The sequence below is a fragment of the Hipposideros armiger genome, unplaced genomic scaffold (assembly GCF_001890085.2).
Source record: "Hipposideros armiger isolate ML-2016 unplaced genomic scaffold, ASM189008v1 scaffold_3, whole genome shotgun sequence".
Lineage (NCBI taxonomy): Eukaryota > Metazoa > Chordata > Mammalia > Chiroptera > Hipposideridae > Hipposideros > Hipposideros armiger.
Genome location: NW_017731353.1, coordinates 5608793 through 5626684, shown reverse-complemented (window position 1 = coordinate 5626684; position 17892 = coordinate 5608793). Strand labels below are relative to the sequence as shown.

The 17892-nt window shown below is 54.4% G+C and overlaps 1 protein-coding gene across 13 annotated transcripts in view; it reads right to left on the bottom strand.

The window, feature by feature from the left end:
* NTNG2 (netrin G2) overlaps positions 1-17892 on the bottom strand; it is a 72141-nt gene that overhangs the window by 27573 nt on the left and 26676 nt on the right. For all 13 annotated transcript variants that reach the window (XR_002123581.1, XM_019638957.1, XM_019638942.1 and 10 more), the window contains one exon: positions 12069-12712. Coding sequence is in view for 12 of the 13 variants with exons in the window: in XM_019638957.1 (XP_019494502.1) it covers positions 12069-12712 (644 nt within the window). In the remaining variant the exon portion in view is untranslated. The remainder of the gene's footprint in view (positions 1-12068; positions 12713-17892) is intronic.

The window sequence follows — 17892 nt, the reverse complement described above, 5'->3', positions numbered from 1 at the left end:
CCCAGGTGATGGGCCCAGGTGATGGGCCGGGGAAAACGTGAGGAGCTGCTGGGTGTGATGGTGGAAGCGTGGGCAGCAGTGGGTGTGGGCGTTAGTAAGCATGGCTGACTTTTCCTCCCTGCCTCCCAGCTCCTATATTCTAATTTAGCCGCTTTCTTCTCTGGAAAGAGTCACTGGCAATAAGACTCATTCATTCATGTAAGTTTATTTGTTCATGAATGAATGAGTGAATGAATTCAACAAATATACGGGCTGCCCACCCGGTTCCCGGTGCTGGTTTTACAGGGCGAACGAGTCAGACCCAGACAGACCCTGTCCGCTCAGAACCTGGAGGTCGGCGGGGGGCGGGGGGCCTCGGGTCAGAGATGTACGTGTGTGGCTACCGTAGCCATGACAATGCAATGGGAGTGCTGCCCCCCTTGAAGGGGACAGAGAAGGGCACAGAGGGATGGCTGCCCAGGTGTCCAGCCTTCGGGGACCCCAGAGAGGGGCCGTCTGAGCCATGCCCTGGGGAACAGGAGGGCCGGGTTGTTCCAGGCAGAAGGGAGAGCCCGAAGGCAAGTCGGACGGACCCAACATCAGGGAGGGGTCTGTGAGGACTCAGGGGGGCTGCCGAGGGAGGGGCAGGGGAAGCCTGCGGTCCCCTGAGCAGAGTCACACCCCCGGAAATGGGTGTGTGTTCAGGTGGCTCAATACCAACTCCTCACAAGTAACAAGAGCTGCCACTCCCTGAGCACCTACCGCGTGTGGGGCCTTGAGCTGACCTGCGAGCTCTCAGGCAGTCCTCACAATAGGACCCCGTTATACAGGTGGGGACACTGAGGCTGGGGGACCGGAAGAGACTTGCTCTGGGCCATAAGCTAGCAAATGAAAGAATCAGAATTCAAACGCAGGCTTCCCTTTGACACCAAGACTTGGGGCTACCGACTCATTACAGAGACCTGTTGGAGCCAGGACTGACATGGGGCCCTGAGGAGTGCGAGGAGCCGGGTTTCTGACCCAAATAGTAAATCTGCCCTCTTCTCCTTACTCGTCCGGGAGGCTGCCCTCCGTCCACCCTCACGCTCTCCACCCACCCGGATGGCTCCCGCCGGCAGTGCTCTCTGCTCTCCGTGTCTCAGTCCTCCTGGATTATTCCGGTCAGAACGCCCGTGTGCTGTGGTGCCTCCCCCTTTTCAGGAAGAACCTTCTTCTCCCTCCACAGTCCCCACCATCTCATGTCTGGGGTCCCTGCTCCCTCTTAGAGCCAGATTTCTTAAAAGCCTTATCTACACCCCCTCTTTTTCACCCTTTATTCTTTACAAATTTTTTGCATTCACTCTAAAACCCACCCCAAGATGGCCTTCGTCCCTGACTCTCCCAGATTTGCTCTTGAGAAGGTCACCTTTGGACTCCATGTAGCTAAGTCTATGGGCCTGTCTCACCCTCCTCCATCTGGACCCCCCCCCAGTGGCATCGGACACAGGTGCCCGCTCTCCCTGGACACAGGTGCCCGCTCTCCCTGGACACAGGTGCCTGCTCCCCCTAGACACTCCTCCGACTTGGTTTTGGGCACCGTCTTTCTGGCTTTACTCCCCTCACTGGCTGCTCCTTCTCTGTGTCCTGTCATCACTATCCCACTTCTCCAGGCTCCATCCTGGCTCAGTGTTCCCTCCATCTCCCCTCTCTTTCTCAGAGCGTCTCCCATGCTACCATGACATTAAGGGCCATCTCCAAGCCCAGGACTCCCTGGTACCCAGTCTCTCCTGCACTTTGGACTTGGATGTCCAAATGCCCCGATGCCTCAAGGGCACCTCACAACAACAGGTCCAAAATACAACTCCATCTTCCTCCAGCGGACCGCTGCTCTAGAAAACGGCTCCGCGGTTTCTCATGAAGTTAAACACACTTATCACGTGGCCCCTCCACCTACACCCGTATATTTACTCAAGAGAAAAGAAAGCTTATTTTACCCCAAAACCTCAACACGAATGTTCACAGCAGCTCTATTCATAAGTGTCCCAAACTGGAAGCACCTGAAATTCCCTCCGGTGAATGGACAGATGACCCAGGGCACAGCCAGCCACACATGGGTCACCGCTCAGCAATGAAAAGTACCGCCTGGACGGGCAACAAAACGACGAACCTCAGAGGCGCTCTGTGAGTGAAAGAAGCCAGTCTTCACACTTATCTGTGCTACAACTCCATTCATAGGTCATTTTCAAAAAGACAAAGCTGTAGTGACAGAGAGCAGGGAGGTGGTCGCCTGGGGGCAGGGTCAAGGAGGGAGCTTTACCAGAGATGGAACTGCTCTGTGTCTGTGTGACGATGGTCACATGAGTCTACTTTGTTAAAATTCATAGAGCTATACCCCGGAAGGTCAATTTTACTGTACGATAATATATAAAATTTTTAAATGTAAAAAAGATATGTCCTCCAGAAACTTCTTCCCCCCAGTTGTCCCCATATGACCAGGTAAAATCTCCATCCAGCCAGTGTCTCAAGCCAGAATCCTGGAGTCCCCTGGATGCCACTTGCTTCTGGCCCCCACCAGCCCAAGGCCATCCCAGGTGGCCCACCGCCAGAACCCGCTAAGGCCCTGCCCGGTCTCCCAGCTGCCCTCCAGGTCCCCCTCCCAACTCAAATTTCCAAGCATCAGAAATCAGACCATATCACTTCCCGGCCTAAAATCCTGCCATGGCCACAGGGCTGGTGTGGCCTGGCCCTGTCCGCTCTGCTATGTCTGCACACCACACCTACGCCAGTCACATCAGGTTCTTAGAGGGCCCTGGGCATGCTAATTGCAGGGCCTTTATACCTGCTGTTTCCTACCCAGAATGCACCCCGCCTGCTCCCACTCACCCTTCAGGTCTCACCTTCAAAGCTGCGTCCTCCGAGGGCCTTACGGGACCACTTCGGTCTCAGTGTCTGCTGGTTCTCCCAGCCCCGCTCCAGCTCCCCTCGGTGGGTTTCCTTCCCGGTACCTTTAGCTATTTGTTTATTCCTATCTCCCCAGGAGGCTTTTGGATCTGTAGGATCTGGCTGTGTCAGGCACGTAGTCGGTGCCTATCAGGGGTTGAATTGTGTCCCCCAAAAAGATATATTGAAGTTCTAACTCCCGGTCCTGTGATGTTGACCTTACATGGAAGGAAGCCTTTGCAGATGTGATTAAGATATAAGTAAAGATGAGGTCCTACTGGCGTAGGGCAGGCCCTAATCCAATGACCGCTGTCTTTCCAAGAGGAGACCATACAGAGACAGAGGAACAGGGAGAAGGCCGCCATGAGAAGATAGAAGCAGGGGTGGCTGATGGTCTACAGCCACGGAATGCCAGGGACCACTGGCCACCCCCAGGAGCTGGGACAGAGGCATGGAGTGGAGACTAGCTCCAGGCTTTGGAGCGAGCACGGCCCTGGCCACATCGTGACGTGAGGTCAGGCTCCAAGCCTCCAGAGCTGTAAGAAAATCATCTTGGGCTGTTTCAAGCCCACCTAGTTAATGGGACTTTGCTGTGGCAGCCCTAAGAAACAAATACAAGTGCCTATTAAAAATACTTGTTGGGGGGCCAGCCGAGTGGCTCAGCTGGTTAAGAGCTCGCTTGGGAGCACCAGCTCTGAGCAGCAGGGCCGCGGTTCAGATCCCACATTGAGGGCCAGTGACGCTCGCCCTCTATAGCTAAGATGATGAACAACAGCTTGACCTGGAGCTGGGCTGCTGTGAGTTGCCGGAGACAGTGTAGACTGCAGCAGGGCTGCAGTGGGCTGTCGTGAGCTATGTGAGTGGCCAGCAGCCAGCATGAGTGGCTGGTAGCCGGTGTGAGCTACCGGGAGCCACTGGGAGCAGCCGACCAAAGACCGGCGACTGATTGTCTCACCTGGGAAAAGCACAATGATCATACCAAAATGGACCAGTGAAACGACGTCCTCCACAACTAGACTGAAGAACAAAACAGCAATTTGTCTACCTGCCTGTTCCCCTTCCCTGATTTCCCAACGCTGTTCCCCTCCCCTCAACCCTCCAATAAAAATCTTTAAAAAAAAAAACAAGAAAAACTTGTTGGGGCCGACCGAGTGGCTCAGTTGGTTAAGAGCTCGCTCAAGAGTGCGAGCTCTGGGCAATAGGGTTGTCGGTTCAATTCCTGGCCCGAGCTGAGCTGCCACTGAGCTGCCAACAGGTGGCAGGATGGCTCAGCTATAAAAAAAAAATACTAGTTGAATGAATTCATGCAATAGTGAGAAAAGTCTCAGAGGGAAATCCTTCTCACTCAGCAAGAGAAAGGGGGGCACAGATTCTCCCCTGCACCGTGGGGAAGGCATTACTATTAGTGACACTATCCCCAACTCACCAGCAGGGCTCCCCACATTTTCTGTGACCCTGGCCAAACCCAGGCCCTGCCTCCTGCCCCCTCCCTTGAAGGATGGGCAACACCTCCTGAGTGAGGCACCCAGAGGAACATGGATGGGGCACGCCCCCACACACATTCTCAGCACAGCTCTGCTCCCCCGACCTCCATTTCTCAGCCGACGACAGCACTATTTGTCATTGAGCACGTCTGCTCTTTGGTGGAAGCAATGGCTCAGCAAGCTTGACAGTTAAGGGGGCGTGAGCTGCACCTAATGAAAACCCCATCCCCAACAAGCTTGGCTCATGCATGTTGGGTTGAAAAAACAAAAAAGCAGATCACAAAACTGACTCCCTAAATGTTTTGAGATCATGGACCCCCTTTGGGAATGGGATGAAAACTGGCCCCTGTCTCCCCGCCCCCACCCCCACCCCTGGCTGACTACACGCACCACACACATCACTTAGCACAGATCTCAGGGAGCCCAGGATCCTAAAAGCCCACGGGCTGGTAGAAGGGCCTCCAGGATGGACCCTGCGATCCTGGTGTTTTAATTGACTTAATGGTGACACCAGTCCTTGCTGTGTGCTTACAGAGGCCCAGCCACAGCTCTAAACACTCTCTGTGGGTTATCTCATTGAAACCCATGGTTATCGTCTCCATTTTATTGGAGCTAAGAAAGGAGCCACAGACAGGTTAAGTGACTTGCCCAGAGTCACACCTGAGCCAGGATTTACACCTAGACAGTCTGATATGGAAGCCATCCACCCATCAATTTCTTCTTTCTTTTTTTAAAAATTGTAATAAAATACACATAGTATAAAACTTACTATTTTACCATTTTAAGTGCGTAGTTCAGTGACATTAAGTATAGTCACATTATTGTACATCCACCATAGTTATCCATTTCCAGAATTTTTACATGATCCCAAACGGAAGCCTCCAAACCCACTAAATAACAACTTTCTACTCTCCCCTCCCCCAGGCCCCAGTAACCTTTATCCTACTTTCTGCCTCTAAAGCAGCTGGTTCTCAACCTGTGGGTCGCGACCCCTTTGGGGGTCGAACGACCCTTTCACAGGGGTCGCCGGGTACTCGTATGTGGGCGTATCTGCATGTGGGCCTAGAGACGGATAGAGAAGTGGTGTCTCGGTTCCTAAGACCATCGAAAATATGTGTTTTCCGATGGTCTAAGGCGACCCCTGGGAAAGGTTGAGAACCGCTGCTCTATAGCCAAGGAATGAATGTGATTACTTAGGTATCTCATACTGGTGGAATCACAGAGTACGTGTCCTTTTGTGACTGCCTTATTTCACTCAGCATAATGTCTTCAAGGTCCATCCATGTTGTAGAAGTGTCGGGATTTCCTTCCTTTTTAGGGCCAAATACTATTCCATGGTGTGGATGGACCACGTTTGGTTCAATCAACATCCACTGATGGACCCTTGGGTTGCTTCCACCTTTGGCTACTGTGAACGATACTGCTGTGAACATGGGTGTTGAAATACCTTCAAGTCCCTGCTTTCAGTTCTTTGGGGTGCATACCCAGGACAGGAATTGCTGGATCATGTGGTAATGCTGTACTTTGTTTCTGAGGAGCTGACAAACTCCTTCCCACAGTGGCGGCACCACTTCACAGTCCCGCTACAGGGCACCACGGTTCCAGTTTCTCCACATCCTCGCCAACACTTGCAATTTTCTGTTCTTCTGACACTAGCCATCCTAATGGATACATCCACCCTTTTCTTAACCTCCAAGCCTCAGTTTCCTCATCTGTGTACTGGGGACAATGACCGTCACAGGGCAGGACTCAATGAGGAAACCCACAAAGAGGACTTAGACTGACACTTGGCCCATAAGAATTGCTGAGTAAATGACGGTTAATATTACCAAAGGAGGAAGCCCTGCCGTCTCCAACCTCGAGAGGGGATCCCAGAGGAATCCGCACAGGCGGAAGAACATCACACGCTCCCTTCTCACCCGTCTTCCCTGTAGAACGGCTGAGGAGGAGACGGAAGGAGGGCTGGGCACACACACACAGTAAGTGAGAAAGCGTCTCCTCTCTCGGATGCCCCCTCCTCTCTCCACCCCTGGCCTCCACACACGTGCACAAAGCCCAGGTCCCCTTCCCTCCTGTGGTTTCTTCTTGTCCTCAGTTCCGTCCATCTCCAGTTACCCAGTGATCGATAGGAGCAGGACATTTAGGGGAAAAGACAGGAAGGCAAGGAAGGGGGCAGGGTCAAGGGAAGGGAAAGCCAGTGTCGGAGGTCAGGAGCTGGCCCCCAGCAGAACCTGGGGAAGTGTCAGGCTCTGCCAGCCCAGGGTCAGATACACCCGTCCAGGCCCATGGGCCTCTGGGACCGAGTAGGTCTCCTCTTTCTCCAAGGGCTCCAGCTTCTTCCTTGGTAAAAAGGCAGCAAGGATGCAACGCCTGGCACCCAATACCCACCAGATTTTAAACGGTATCTATAGTTCCTGTTCGCTCAATCAACATTTATTATTGTTGTACAGGACAGGTGCACAGGGCCTGCGTCTGATGCACAGGGCCTCTCTCCATCACCTCCCACAAGCACCGCCCTGCCCGGCTTGCATACCTCCAGAAACGGGGAGTTCACTCTTTCTCTCCTGTCCCTGGCTTGTAAAGGCCCCGCTGGACTGGTTCCCTGGACCCGCCAAGAGTTTTCTGGGTAGAAGACTTTGCTCCTAGGCAGGGCCTGGGGGTGAGGGTAGGATGACCAACCCCCTTCTCTCTGCCCCAGACCTGGGATTGGCAGGACTGACAAGGCTGTTTTGCCAGTCTGCCCAGGCCCCAGATCCCAGGGTGCCCCCCTGCCTGCGAATGCTCTTAGTGTGGCAGCTGTACTGTCACAGCTGTGAGGAGAAACGGAAATCTCAGAGCAGAGGGCACACTGGCAGCGTGTGAGCTGCCCGGGGCTGCAGGTGCGTTTCATTTTACCTGCACAAGGTTTTCAAAGAATGTTGAAGTACGTATCAGTATTTTAAAATCAAGAAATTTCATATATATAGCTGCTGCGTGCCTTCTCTTGTAACATCAGAAGCTCTGGCAACATTTGGTCTCTTGTCCTGTGAGGGGCCCGCTCTCCCCACTTCTCCACAGACCACACCTTCCCTATCGCCTCTACTGGCCTAGGTTATGTTGTCTTCCAGGCCCCTTCACACACAGGCCTGTAACCTCCACTAAACCCCCAAAGCACACTTCCCCACTTCTTTTCAGCTGCAGTGTGTAGGGGTCGGTGTGGTCATGGCCTCCTGCCCAGGCAGCCCTGGCCCCACACCTCTCTCCCTTCCCTGTCCTGCCACCTAGCCAGAGGGATAGGAATAAGCTCTTCCCATGAGTCATTTCACTGAATTCTCACCACACGCTGGTGAGGTCATTACCATATCTCCATTTTGCAGATAGAAAACTGAGGCTCAGGTTAAGGCAGATGGGGGCAGTGGCCTCAAGGTGTTGGAGGCTGTTTCGCTCCTCCACCCCCACCCTGTGGGGTGCAACTTGGTCTGCCCCCTCCTCTCACCCCGGAGTTGTACTAGTTCCTTGTTCCCCAGGTCTCTGGGCTTCTCCAGCTGCCCCCCCACTCTCGCCGCCCCCAGAGCCAGGTGCCTCTGTCTCCTGCCTCCCCCTCCCAGCTGGGTCCCCTTGAAGTTGGAAATAGCTGACATTAGTGACAGGGCTGGGAACATCCACAGTATCAAAGACCTTTGGACTCGAAAGGGAAGCTGGTGACATCATACCATATAGAGATGGACTTGAGCTTGGACAGGCTTGGGTTGGGTCTTGTGATCTGGTGCACAGCTTAGCTGCGTGACCTCCTAACAGTCCCCTTCCCCATCTGGAAACACGAGGTGGAGGGCAGCACTGTCCCCGTGCAGAAAGCTCTACGGGGCGGGGATCAGGTCTGGCGTGCTCAATGCCATAGCCTCAGCTTCTAAAGTCTTGGGGATTCAGTATCTATGGGGGAATCGAATGGTTACTGATTAAATAAGAAAGTGTACATGAAGCCCTTAGCGCAGTGCTCAACAGGAAATGAGCCTGTAGCAGATGCTCAATAAATATCAGCTGCTGTTGTTAGCAGGTCACAGGGGAGGCACCGGTAACTCTGGGTCATGAAATTCTGAAGGATCCCAGAACCTGAGCACCCACTGGTACCTGCTCAGGAATATCAAGGGCATCATCCAGGGGGGCCCCACGTCCGCCTTTGCCACCCCATCCTGTCTCTCTGGGCCCCTCTGGCTCCCTGGCCCAGCTGACCTTTCCCACCAGGAATGTAAAAAGGAAAAGCAGAGGAAGTCACAGCCCTTTGCAGAACCACCTAACCAGACCTAATTAATCGATAAGCCGAGCTGCCGCTTTCCTGCCAACCAGCCACCTGAAGAGTACTTACTCTATCTGTGAATTGATTACTGTACTTTCGTCACCATTATGGCTAATGTTCGCCGCCCGCAGAGGCTGGGTGCCAAGGGGAGCTGGGAGCCGCCGGGCAGAGACCACCCTGCCACCTTGCCAGGGAGATGCGGGCTCCAGGCAGCCCTGGTCTTCATGTTACAAACCGAGGCACAGAAAGGGGCGCAGAGGGGCAGAGCTGGCCCCCAGCTCACCTGGCCCCAGCTCACCAGGCCCCCAGCTCACCCAGCACCAGCCGGATGCTCTTAATTTGGATGAGGCTGAAGGACTGAAGCCCTTTCTTGCCCCTCTGGCCCTCTGGCCTCTCCTAGGTACAGTCAGGCCCACTTCTGCATCTCAGAGCCCCTCCAGTGAGAGAGACGACCTTCACCCCCTGAGGTCTAAGGGGGCACCATAGGCCCTTACTGTTCCCCTCCAGCCAGGACCCTGCAGCCTGCCCCGATATCAGCACACTGCCTGAGCCACCTTGTAAAGTGACAGGTGGGCGCTTGACCAGACTCCTGAAGAGGAGGGTACCCCTGTAGAAGCCCAAGGCAGGTCAGAAAAGGGGCCACAGCCTCCGGAAGATGTGGCGATCTGGTTCCCACCTCCAAGCTACTAAGCCTGGCAGGACTGTGGGCAGAGGGAGGGTCTTAAACCAATCAGACCACTGCATCCCGAGGGCAGGCGGAGGCCACCAAAATGACCAGAGACCCAAAGCCTGGACACAAATCTGAGAAACAGGCACAGGAGCCTGATCCCTGACCCCCAGTGTCCACAGCAGTGGCCATATATCAGGTTTCCAGAACATTCCTGATTTAGAATATCCAGTTCTGAGTGGGGAGGGGTGTGTGTATGTGTGTGTGTGGGCGTTTAGAAATCATGGCATCAAAACCACAGGCCTCTGCTTGTGCACCTGCCTCACTCCCACCTGCCGGTCTTGACCCTGACCCTACCTCATGAACCGCGCTTGCCTTTCCTTGGCCCACCTGGAATCCACACACAGTCAAAGTACAATAAAGTGCAAACACAAGCTGAAACAAAAGCCCCACGCAGCCCCTTCCCAGCCCCACTCGGCAGGTGGAGCCATTGCAGTCGCTTGGCACACAAGCTTCCAGCCTTTCCCCGGATCTGCGAGGCCTCCCTGTGCCTGACGGACAGCTCGTCATTGTCCATGCAGGACACAGAAATGATGCACCCAGGCATACTGTATGCTTTACAAAAATGGGATTATACTATACACACCACGCAGCAAATCCACTTATCAGTGATTACACACTCGGGCAGACTTCGGAGCCTGCCGTGGAACGATGCCCGGGTATATTGTCCCAGCTGGGTTCTGGGGCAGCCCTGCCGCGCTGGCCTGAGCCGTGCCCCTGCCCTGATTGCCCCAGCACCTTGGGGCTCAACTGGGGCCTTCTTCCTCCTGCCCCAGCTCTCTGACGCCTTTATTTTGATCACTGTTGATGTTATTCAACAAACAAAATAAATTTTTTTTTTAGCAAATATTATGTGTCAGGCACGTAATGGTTCTGAAAGTCCCATCAACTTTAACTCATTTAACTCTCATTACAAGCCAGTGAGAGAAGCATGATGGTTATCCCCATTCTATGGATGGGGAAACTGAGGCACAGAGTGGTCCTTGTTCAGAGTCTCACAATTAGTAATTGGCAGAGCTGGGGATTCAGTCCAGGCCATCTGGCTCGAGGGTCCATATACACACCAGAGGTTCTCGGACTTGAGTGTGCACCAGAACCCCTGGGGGGCTTGTGAAAACCCAGATTGCTGGGCCCACTCCTGGAGTTCATGATTTAGCAGGTTTGACATGGGGCCCGAAAATTTGCTTTACACGCTGCTGCTCCGAGGTTCCCAGAGATGGAACCTCCAAACCTCTCTTCTGAGTGCAGACCAGGTTGGCTCCCGGATAAAGTCCTTCCCCGGACAGATGAGCACATTATCTGAAACCACTTAATCATCCACAATCTAAACAGTTCCTGGGACTCAAAGGCTGCTTTCACCTCCTACGGAGGTCTTGTGCCTCCCCTCAACGTGTCCTTGAAACATTCTCTCCAAAGCTGCCAGTAAAGGATGAACTCGGCAAGTCTGGGTTGCCCGCACTCTGTACTTTTAAAGAAAAGTTTGGCCCTTGAATGGTTCCCTCTCCCTGATAAAAGTGTCTTTGTTTACTTGGGGCCTTGGGCCATGTCGTATCAGCTTGACCTCTGGGTCAAGGGACTAGAGACCAAGGTCAACCGCAGGGGCAGTCAGCCGTGCCTACATGATCAATTCCCAGCAAAAACCCTGGATACCAGGCTTGGGCAAGCTTCCTTGGCTGGCGCTGCTCCACCCGTGTTGTCACACATCGTTGCTGGGAGAACCAAGTGCTGTCTGCACGACTGCACCAGGAGAGGACGACGGGGCGCTCGCACTGGTGTCTCCTAGAGGCTGCCTGTGCTCCGTTTTCTGTTGCTGATTTTAATCTGTATCTTCTCATTTCCTTAAACTGTAATGGCTAGTATAATAGCTTTGCTAGGTTGTGTGAGTCCTAGCAAATCATGGAGCCTGAGGGTGGTCTTGGAGACCCCCAGACACAAGCACCCTTTCATTGAGTCAGTGGACAGTTACAGAGCACCTCCTGAGCACCCAGCTTTAGCCCAAGCGCTACCCACGAGGCCCAGCTCCACTCATCCTCTCCAGCCCTCCCAAGCCCCTGGCCAGAGGCAGCCTGGGCTCTACAGAAGACGTTTATCGTCCGCCATCCACATCCCTCCACGGAAAAACCCAGGCAATCTTGTCTGTGCAGCCCTGGCCATTACAGGAAGTCCCTTTGACATAACACCTGGAAACATCCAGGAACCAGGTAACATCCCAGGTACCAGGAAACATCCCAGGAACCAGGTAACATCCCAGGTACCAGGTAACATCCTGAGTATCAGGTAACATTCCAGGTATCAGATAACATCCCAGGAATCAGGCAATATCCTGGGAACAAGATAATGTCCCAAGTACTAAGTAACATCCTGGGTACCAGGTAACATTCCAGGAACCAGGTAACATTCCAGGAACCAGATAACATTCCAGGTAACAGGTAGCATCCCAGGTACCAGGTGACATCTCAGGAACTAGGTAACATCCCAGGAATCAAGTAACATCCCGGGTAACAGGTAACATTTCAGGAACCAGGTAACATTCCAGGTACCAGGAACCATCTCAGGTAACAGGTAGCATCCCAGGTACCAGATAACATCTCAGGAACCAAGTACCATCTCAGGTACCAGCTAACATCTCAGGAACCAGGTACCATCCTTGGTACCAGGTAACATCCCGGTGCCCCCCAGGTCTTACCTGCCGATGACCTCGATGTTGGAGATGGCATAGAAGTACTTGTACAGGTTCTCCCGCTGCACATACGTGCCGCCCAGCGCCGGGCGCAGCAGCCGCATGCGGAGGTCGGTGAAGGTAAAGAACTCCTTGAGGCCCTTGGCGCTCTCCATCCGCGTGTACAGGTTGTCCATGTTGCGCATGTCGGGGCCGGCGAAGATGGCAAAGCGGTCCCGCACCTCAAAGCGCACGTGCTTCTCCTTCTTGGAGCCTGCCCAGCGCGAGTACTCCTCGGTGCACAGCACGCGGTGGGCGCCGGAGGACGACAGGTCGCGGGCCCGGCGCGCGGGCATGCCGAAGGCCTCCATGCAGTCCTCCGCGTAGAACTGGTAGGGCTGCCACGTGCGCCCATTGTCCAGGGACTTCTCGAGGACCATGACGGTGGGCCGACCGTACTCGAAGGTCACCACCACGTCGTCCGTCAGCTCCACGCTCTTGTTCCACGAAAGGGTGATGTTGGCTTCCAGCGGGCTCGGGTAGCGGCTCCACGTGACGCTCTGCCAGTACGTGGCCAGGCCCTCCTCCTCCTTGTCAAACATGAGCCGAGGCGGGTGGGCCAGGTCCGGGTTGGAAGCGTCACACTCGTTGCTGCACAGGTAGGGGTTCTCCTGCAGGGGGAGAGGAGACGGCGAGGGTGGGCGCTGGCTGCTCTGGGGGGCCCGGCACGCCTCTGCCAAGCAGGGCCCCCAGCACGTGCCCGTGCCCAGGCCTCTGCCCTGAGGTCACAGAGCCTGTGTGTCTTCCCATGTCCCGGCACCAGGAAGCATCTCCTGGCGGGTAATTTGTACCCATTTTCCCGCAGCTCACCAAGGCATGCAGCGCTATGGGCTGCCCAAGAAAACGCACACTTATTCCTACTCTAAGTACAATCTGGAAGGGCGGGTGTCAGTCACCTGCTCCAAAGTCCCCCATGGCTCCCCCTGGCTTAGAGGATAAAATTCTGACTCTTTCATACATTGACCCCTGACCTCCTTCCACCTGGAGCCGCTGTTTGCCACCTCCTGGGACTCAGCCCACCTGAGCACACCTGTCCTCCAAGCCCCCCTTGTCCAGGCCTCTGAGCCTTTGCAATGGCATTCCCTCTCCTTGACGTGCCCTTCCACTGTCTGCCTCGAAAACCCCTACCCACATTCTTGACCCTTTCAACACGTCCTACATGAGATGCCTTCCTGACCCTTTAAACTACATCCTTGGTAGTTGCGACAGGGGTGGGGGTGGGAAAAGTCAAACTCATTGCAAATATTTGTTGAACTGCTACTCAGTGCCGGACACATTATCTCGTGTACAGAGTCATCTCACTCCTCTCCTATTTAATAGCTCACCTCCACGCTCAGAATGGGAGTGTTGTTAGCTTCGTGCCCCAGATGAAGAAGCTTGGCCCCAGAGGTGGTGCCTCTTGCCCAAGGCCCCGGCTAGGAAGACGTGGGAGCCACGCCCTGGCCTGTGGGCGCAGCATGTGACGGTCACGGCTGTCTCCAGCACAGCACGTGTCTGCCACATGCACAGTCTGGGCACACTGGAAGGACACTGAGGGTTTATGGGTTCCTCTCAAGGGGCTGCATCTTTGTGGCAAGTCATTTCCAGGTCCTTGGCATGTGCCTGGCAGGTCCAGAGGGGGACACTGGCTGAGAAACTCAAGGTGTGGTCCCCACTTGCTTACTGTCCTCCCACCCCACCTCTGGGAGGCTGGCAGCCCACTGCCAGGCCCAGTGGGTACCAGCTGCGGCTCCTCTCAAAGTCATTGCCCATGTCTGGTCTACCGTGTGAACTCACCCAGGGAGGCCTGAAAATGTCACTACCATAGTGGTTGGCCGGGATCAGAAGGAGGCATGGGTTGGGGTACAGGGGAGTTTCAGGGCAGGGAAGCGATTCTGTGACACTGTCGTGGTGGACACATGACATTGTGCATTTGTCCAACACAGAACACAGCACGACGAGTGAACCCTAATGTCAACTGTGGGCTTCAGTTAATAATAACGTATCAGTGGGTCCTCAACTGCGACAAATGTACCAGCCAATGCGAGATGTTCATAGGAGGGGAGCTGTGTATGGGGAACGGGGTATTGGGGACTTTCTATACCATCTTCTATACTTTCCTGTAAACCTAAAACTGCTCTAGAAAATAAAACCTATTAATTAAAAACAAACCTGTCACTAAGAACCGCACAGCGGCCAGACCACGTGCCACTCTTTTGATGAATATTTCAGCTCTCTCGTTTGCTCCGTGACAAACGGCTTGCATCTGAGTTAAAGCCGCTCTCTGTAAAGTGAGCCATTCAGCATCCATGGGGGCGTGGAGCGCTGCCTCTGAAGGGCAGAGGCGGCCCCCATCACTGCATGGGCCTCAGGCCATCATCACCTTTGATCCCCGTTAGAGGAGGATGAGCTCTCAGGCCCCCCAGGGTTCCTCGGTGGGCAGCCTGGCCCTGGGGTTTACTGAGCAGGTTCCACAAAGACCTCCTTGACCAAAATAGCTCTGTCCTTGCCCCCTCCACCCTCCTGTCCCCGTGCTGCCACTGTCCACGTGCTGCCACTGTCCACCCCACCTGGCCAGCCCTGCCGATTCATGGGACCTGCAAACCTCGGGATGGACGGGGTGCATTGCTGAGTCCAACCCCTCATTGAGTAGATGGGGAAACTGAGGCCCAGGGCAGGACTGGCCCAGGCCTCCTTGGGAGTGGGCGGTGTTGTGGAGGACGAGTCTGCTCCTGTCCAGGACAGCCTCGGGGGTCCTGAAACGCTGGTGTCCTCACGCGCAACACGGCAGGGACGGGGGCCCGGTTCAGCTCCTGGAGGTCTGGGCTCCCTCGGGCTCCAGCTGGGTGACCCTGGGCTGTTGCCCTGAATGGAGGCTGAGAGGCCCCACGGGAAGTGGCTCAATGGCCTACAGAGGCAATGCCTGCAGCTAGGGCTGGAGGAGGCAGTCTGCCCATGAGAGACGGCCTCCTCCCCATTATTTGGTTGGCCCACAGCGGGGAAAGGAGCTCTGAGCCCAAAGGCAGAAGGGCTCTGGTTGTGCCATTTGGGGCGGAGAGCAGGGGCAGGTGCCCGAGTTCACACCTGGACGCTGGGGGCAGGAGGATACAGTTTGCAGCCAGGTCAGCATCCTCCCCTTCTGGCCCCACACCCAGCAATTGCCTTCTTTCCTCAGCCCCAGTTCTCCCGTTTTCTACTGCCACTGGCACCTTGTCATGGGCTAAATTGTGTCTCCCTCAAAATCCATAGGTTGAAGCCCTAACCCCGGTACCTCAGAATGTGACTGTGTTTAGAGATAGAGCCTTTAAAGAGGTAATTAAATTAAAAGGAGGACCTTGGGGTGGGCCCTGATCCAATCTGACTGGTGTCCTGAGAAGAAGAGGGGATTTGGACACTTGGAGAGACACCAGGGGTGCGAGGGCTCAGAGAAAGGGCCACGTGGAGAGGCGCATGCACGTGCTCCCTGGTCGTCTGCAAGCCAAGAAGAGGCGTCAGGAGAAACCTTTGGTCTTAAAGGGTCAAACAAATCTTAATCTTGGACTTCAAGCCTCCAGAGCCTGAGAAAATTAATTTGTTATTTAAGCCTCCCAGGCCCTAGTGAACGAATACATGCTTCCTCCCAGGTGAGCCCAAGAGGCTCAGGGTGGAAGGAATGGCTCGGAGGGGCGGGGCTGCAGTGTGAGTTTTTGATGATTTCCCCAGAAGCTCTTTCCAGGACCCTCCTATATCAGCATAATTTCTCAGCATGCTGGCACCAGGTGGCATCGTGCTTCCTTGTCCCCCTGGAAAGCTCTTAGCAACACAGCACTGAAGGCCGTGCCTTTTCCCTGGCTGCCTGTCCGCTTTCACCTCTGAGCTTCCGTTCCTGCAGCCACTCTCCCTTCTTCCGGTTTTCAGAGCCCTTCTTATCCTGCACCTCTTCCAGGTAGCCCTCCTTGCCTGACTCAATCTTTGAAGCCAGTTCCCTCGTCATCCATCATGGGGTTGTTCATGTGCTTATGTGGGACAGTGTAGTAAAGCTTTCATATATGGGCAGGATTTCAGTAACTGCTCACTAAATTGTAGTTAGTATTGTCATATTAGTTTTTAATATAATAATAATTAGATTAATAGTAATAGATCTCATATTGGGTGTTGATATTATTCTCATCTATCCCCAACCGCTACGTGTCACCCACACCTCATCTTTCTCCCTTGGTCCTTCCTCACCCCCCGCCTTCCCTTCCCTCACCCTGCCCAGCCTCCTGGTGGTCCCCACTGTGGGACACGGGATCCCTCACAGCCCCCAGCTTCTCTTGGCCTGCCTGTCACCAGGAAGACTGACACAGCTGGCTCTACCAGGGGATGGGGACTCCAACCTGGCTGCCAGTCGTGCTGTCCTAACCTGCAGGGCCGCTGCCCCCCTCCCACCCCCGCCCCGCCCGGGGAAGCAGATGGTCAGAAACTAATGAATCAGCCTGTGTATTTACAGCCCGCGCCTGCTGCGGAGCAGGCTTCATCAACAGCGAGTACAATAAATAAATCCCAAGCCATTGCCAACGCAGCTCTCAGCTCTCCCTCCTGTTTCTCTTCTTCCTTCGGTGACCCGCCCCTCCAAGATCTCGCTTGGAATTCCGTTAACCGTTTAGGGGCGAGCTGGCCGTGCTGAGCCCACCTCCTCTGCAAACACCTGCTAGCTCAGCTCTCGCTTTCTCCTTTCATTCTTCCCAGGGGAAGATTCTGAGAAGGGCGCCTGGGATGAGAAGCTGGGTTTACCACCGCCCCCCCACCCCAGCGCTGCTGCGCCTGACAGCTGATGACAGCGAGTGTGAGGGGCTGGAGGGCCAGCCTTGGCCATCTTCTTGGTTTGCATGTTTCCACTCGTCTCTGTGAGATCAGATTCACAATGTAACAAATAGTCCAAAAAAGTGGCCTGATGCCAGGGAGAGCATTGGGGGTGTTTGAGGCACATCTTTAACCTGTTAGGGTGACACCAAAGCCAGCCTTTGACATTATCGAAAGCACCAACTGTTTCTTTAGACATTTCATGAATATTACAGGAAAAAAGAAATCATACCCCTGATGAAAAGCCTTGGAACTTTCTCCAGAAAAATGTAACATGCCACATTTTTCCATGCAGATTCGGGGGGGTTCATGGAACCCCATCTCCCCAGTTGATAACCCCTGTTCTGGAGCCTGGAGCAGTTAAGGAAACTGATTTGGGGGTCTGAGAGCCCTAGGTTCAATCTCAGCTCTGTCCCTTGAGGCTGTGTGGCCTTGAGAAAGTCGCTTTACCTCTCTGAGTCTTTACTTTCTCATCCAATATCTTGTGAGATAATGTGTATGAAATGCCTAGAAAATGCCCCCAATCAGTAGCAATTATTATTAAACAGCAGCTTCACATACACTAGCTCAGGCTCCTTAACAGTAAAGCCGGGAACTTCACACATGACCCGGACCGCCTTGGGGCTGCTGACGCAAAAGAGCATACGGGCGATCATGACATTCATTGAGTGCCAACCATGTGCCAGGGCTGGGCTGGGCCTTCTCCCAGCAACCCCCAGGGAGCGAGGCGCTAAGGTTATCTCCGTCTCACAGAGGGGAGCTTGCTGGCCCCCCTCACTTGCCCTGGACTCTGTGGGGCCCAACCAAGGAAGTCTTGGGGAAGCCGAGCCCATCACTGTCTGCGACTCTCCTGCCTCTACAGACACACAAAGGCAAGTCTCCCTGAAGGTCAGGCAGCCCAGCTGGAGGGAGGGGTGAAGGCAGAGGTGCAGGGCGGGGGGGAAGGCAGGCACAAGAGCACCTGAGAAAGGGGTAGGAACAAATCTCT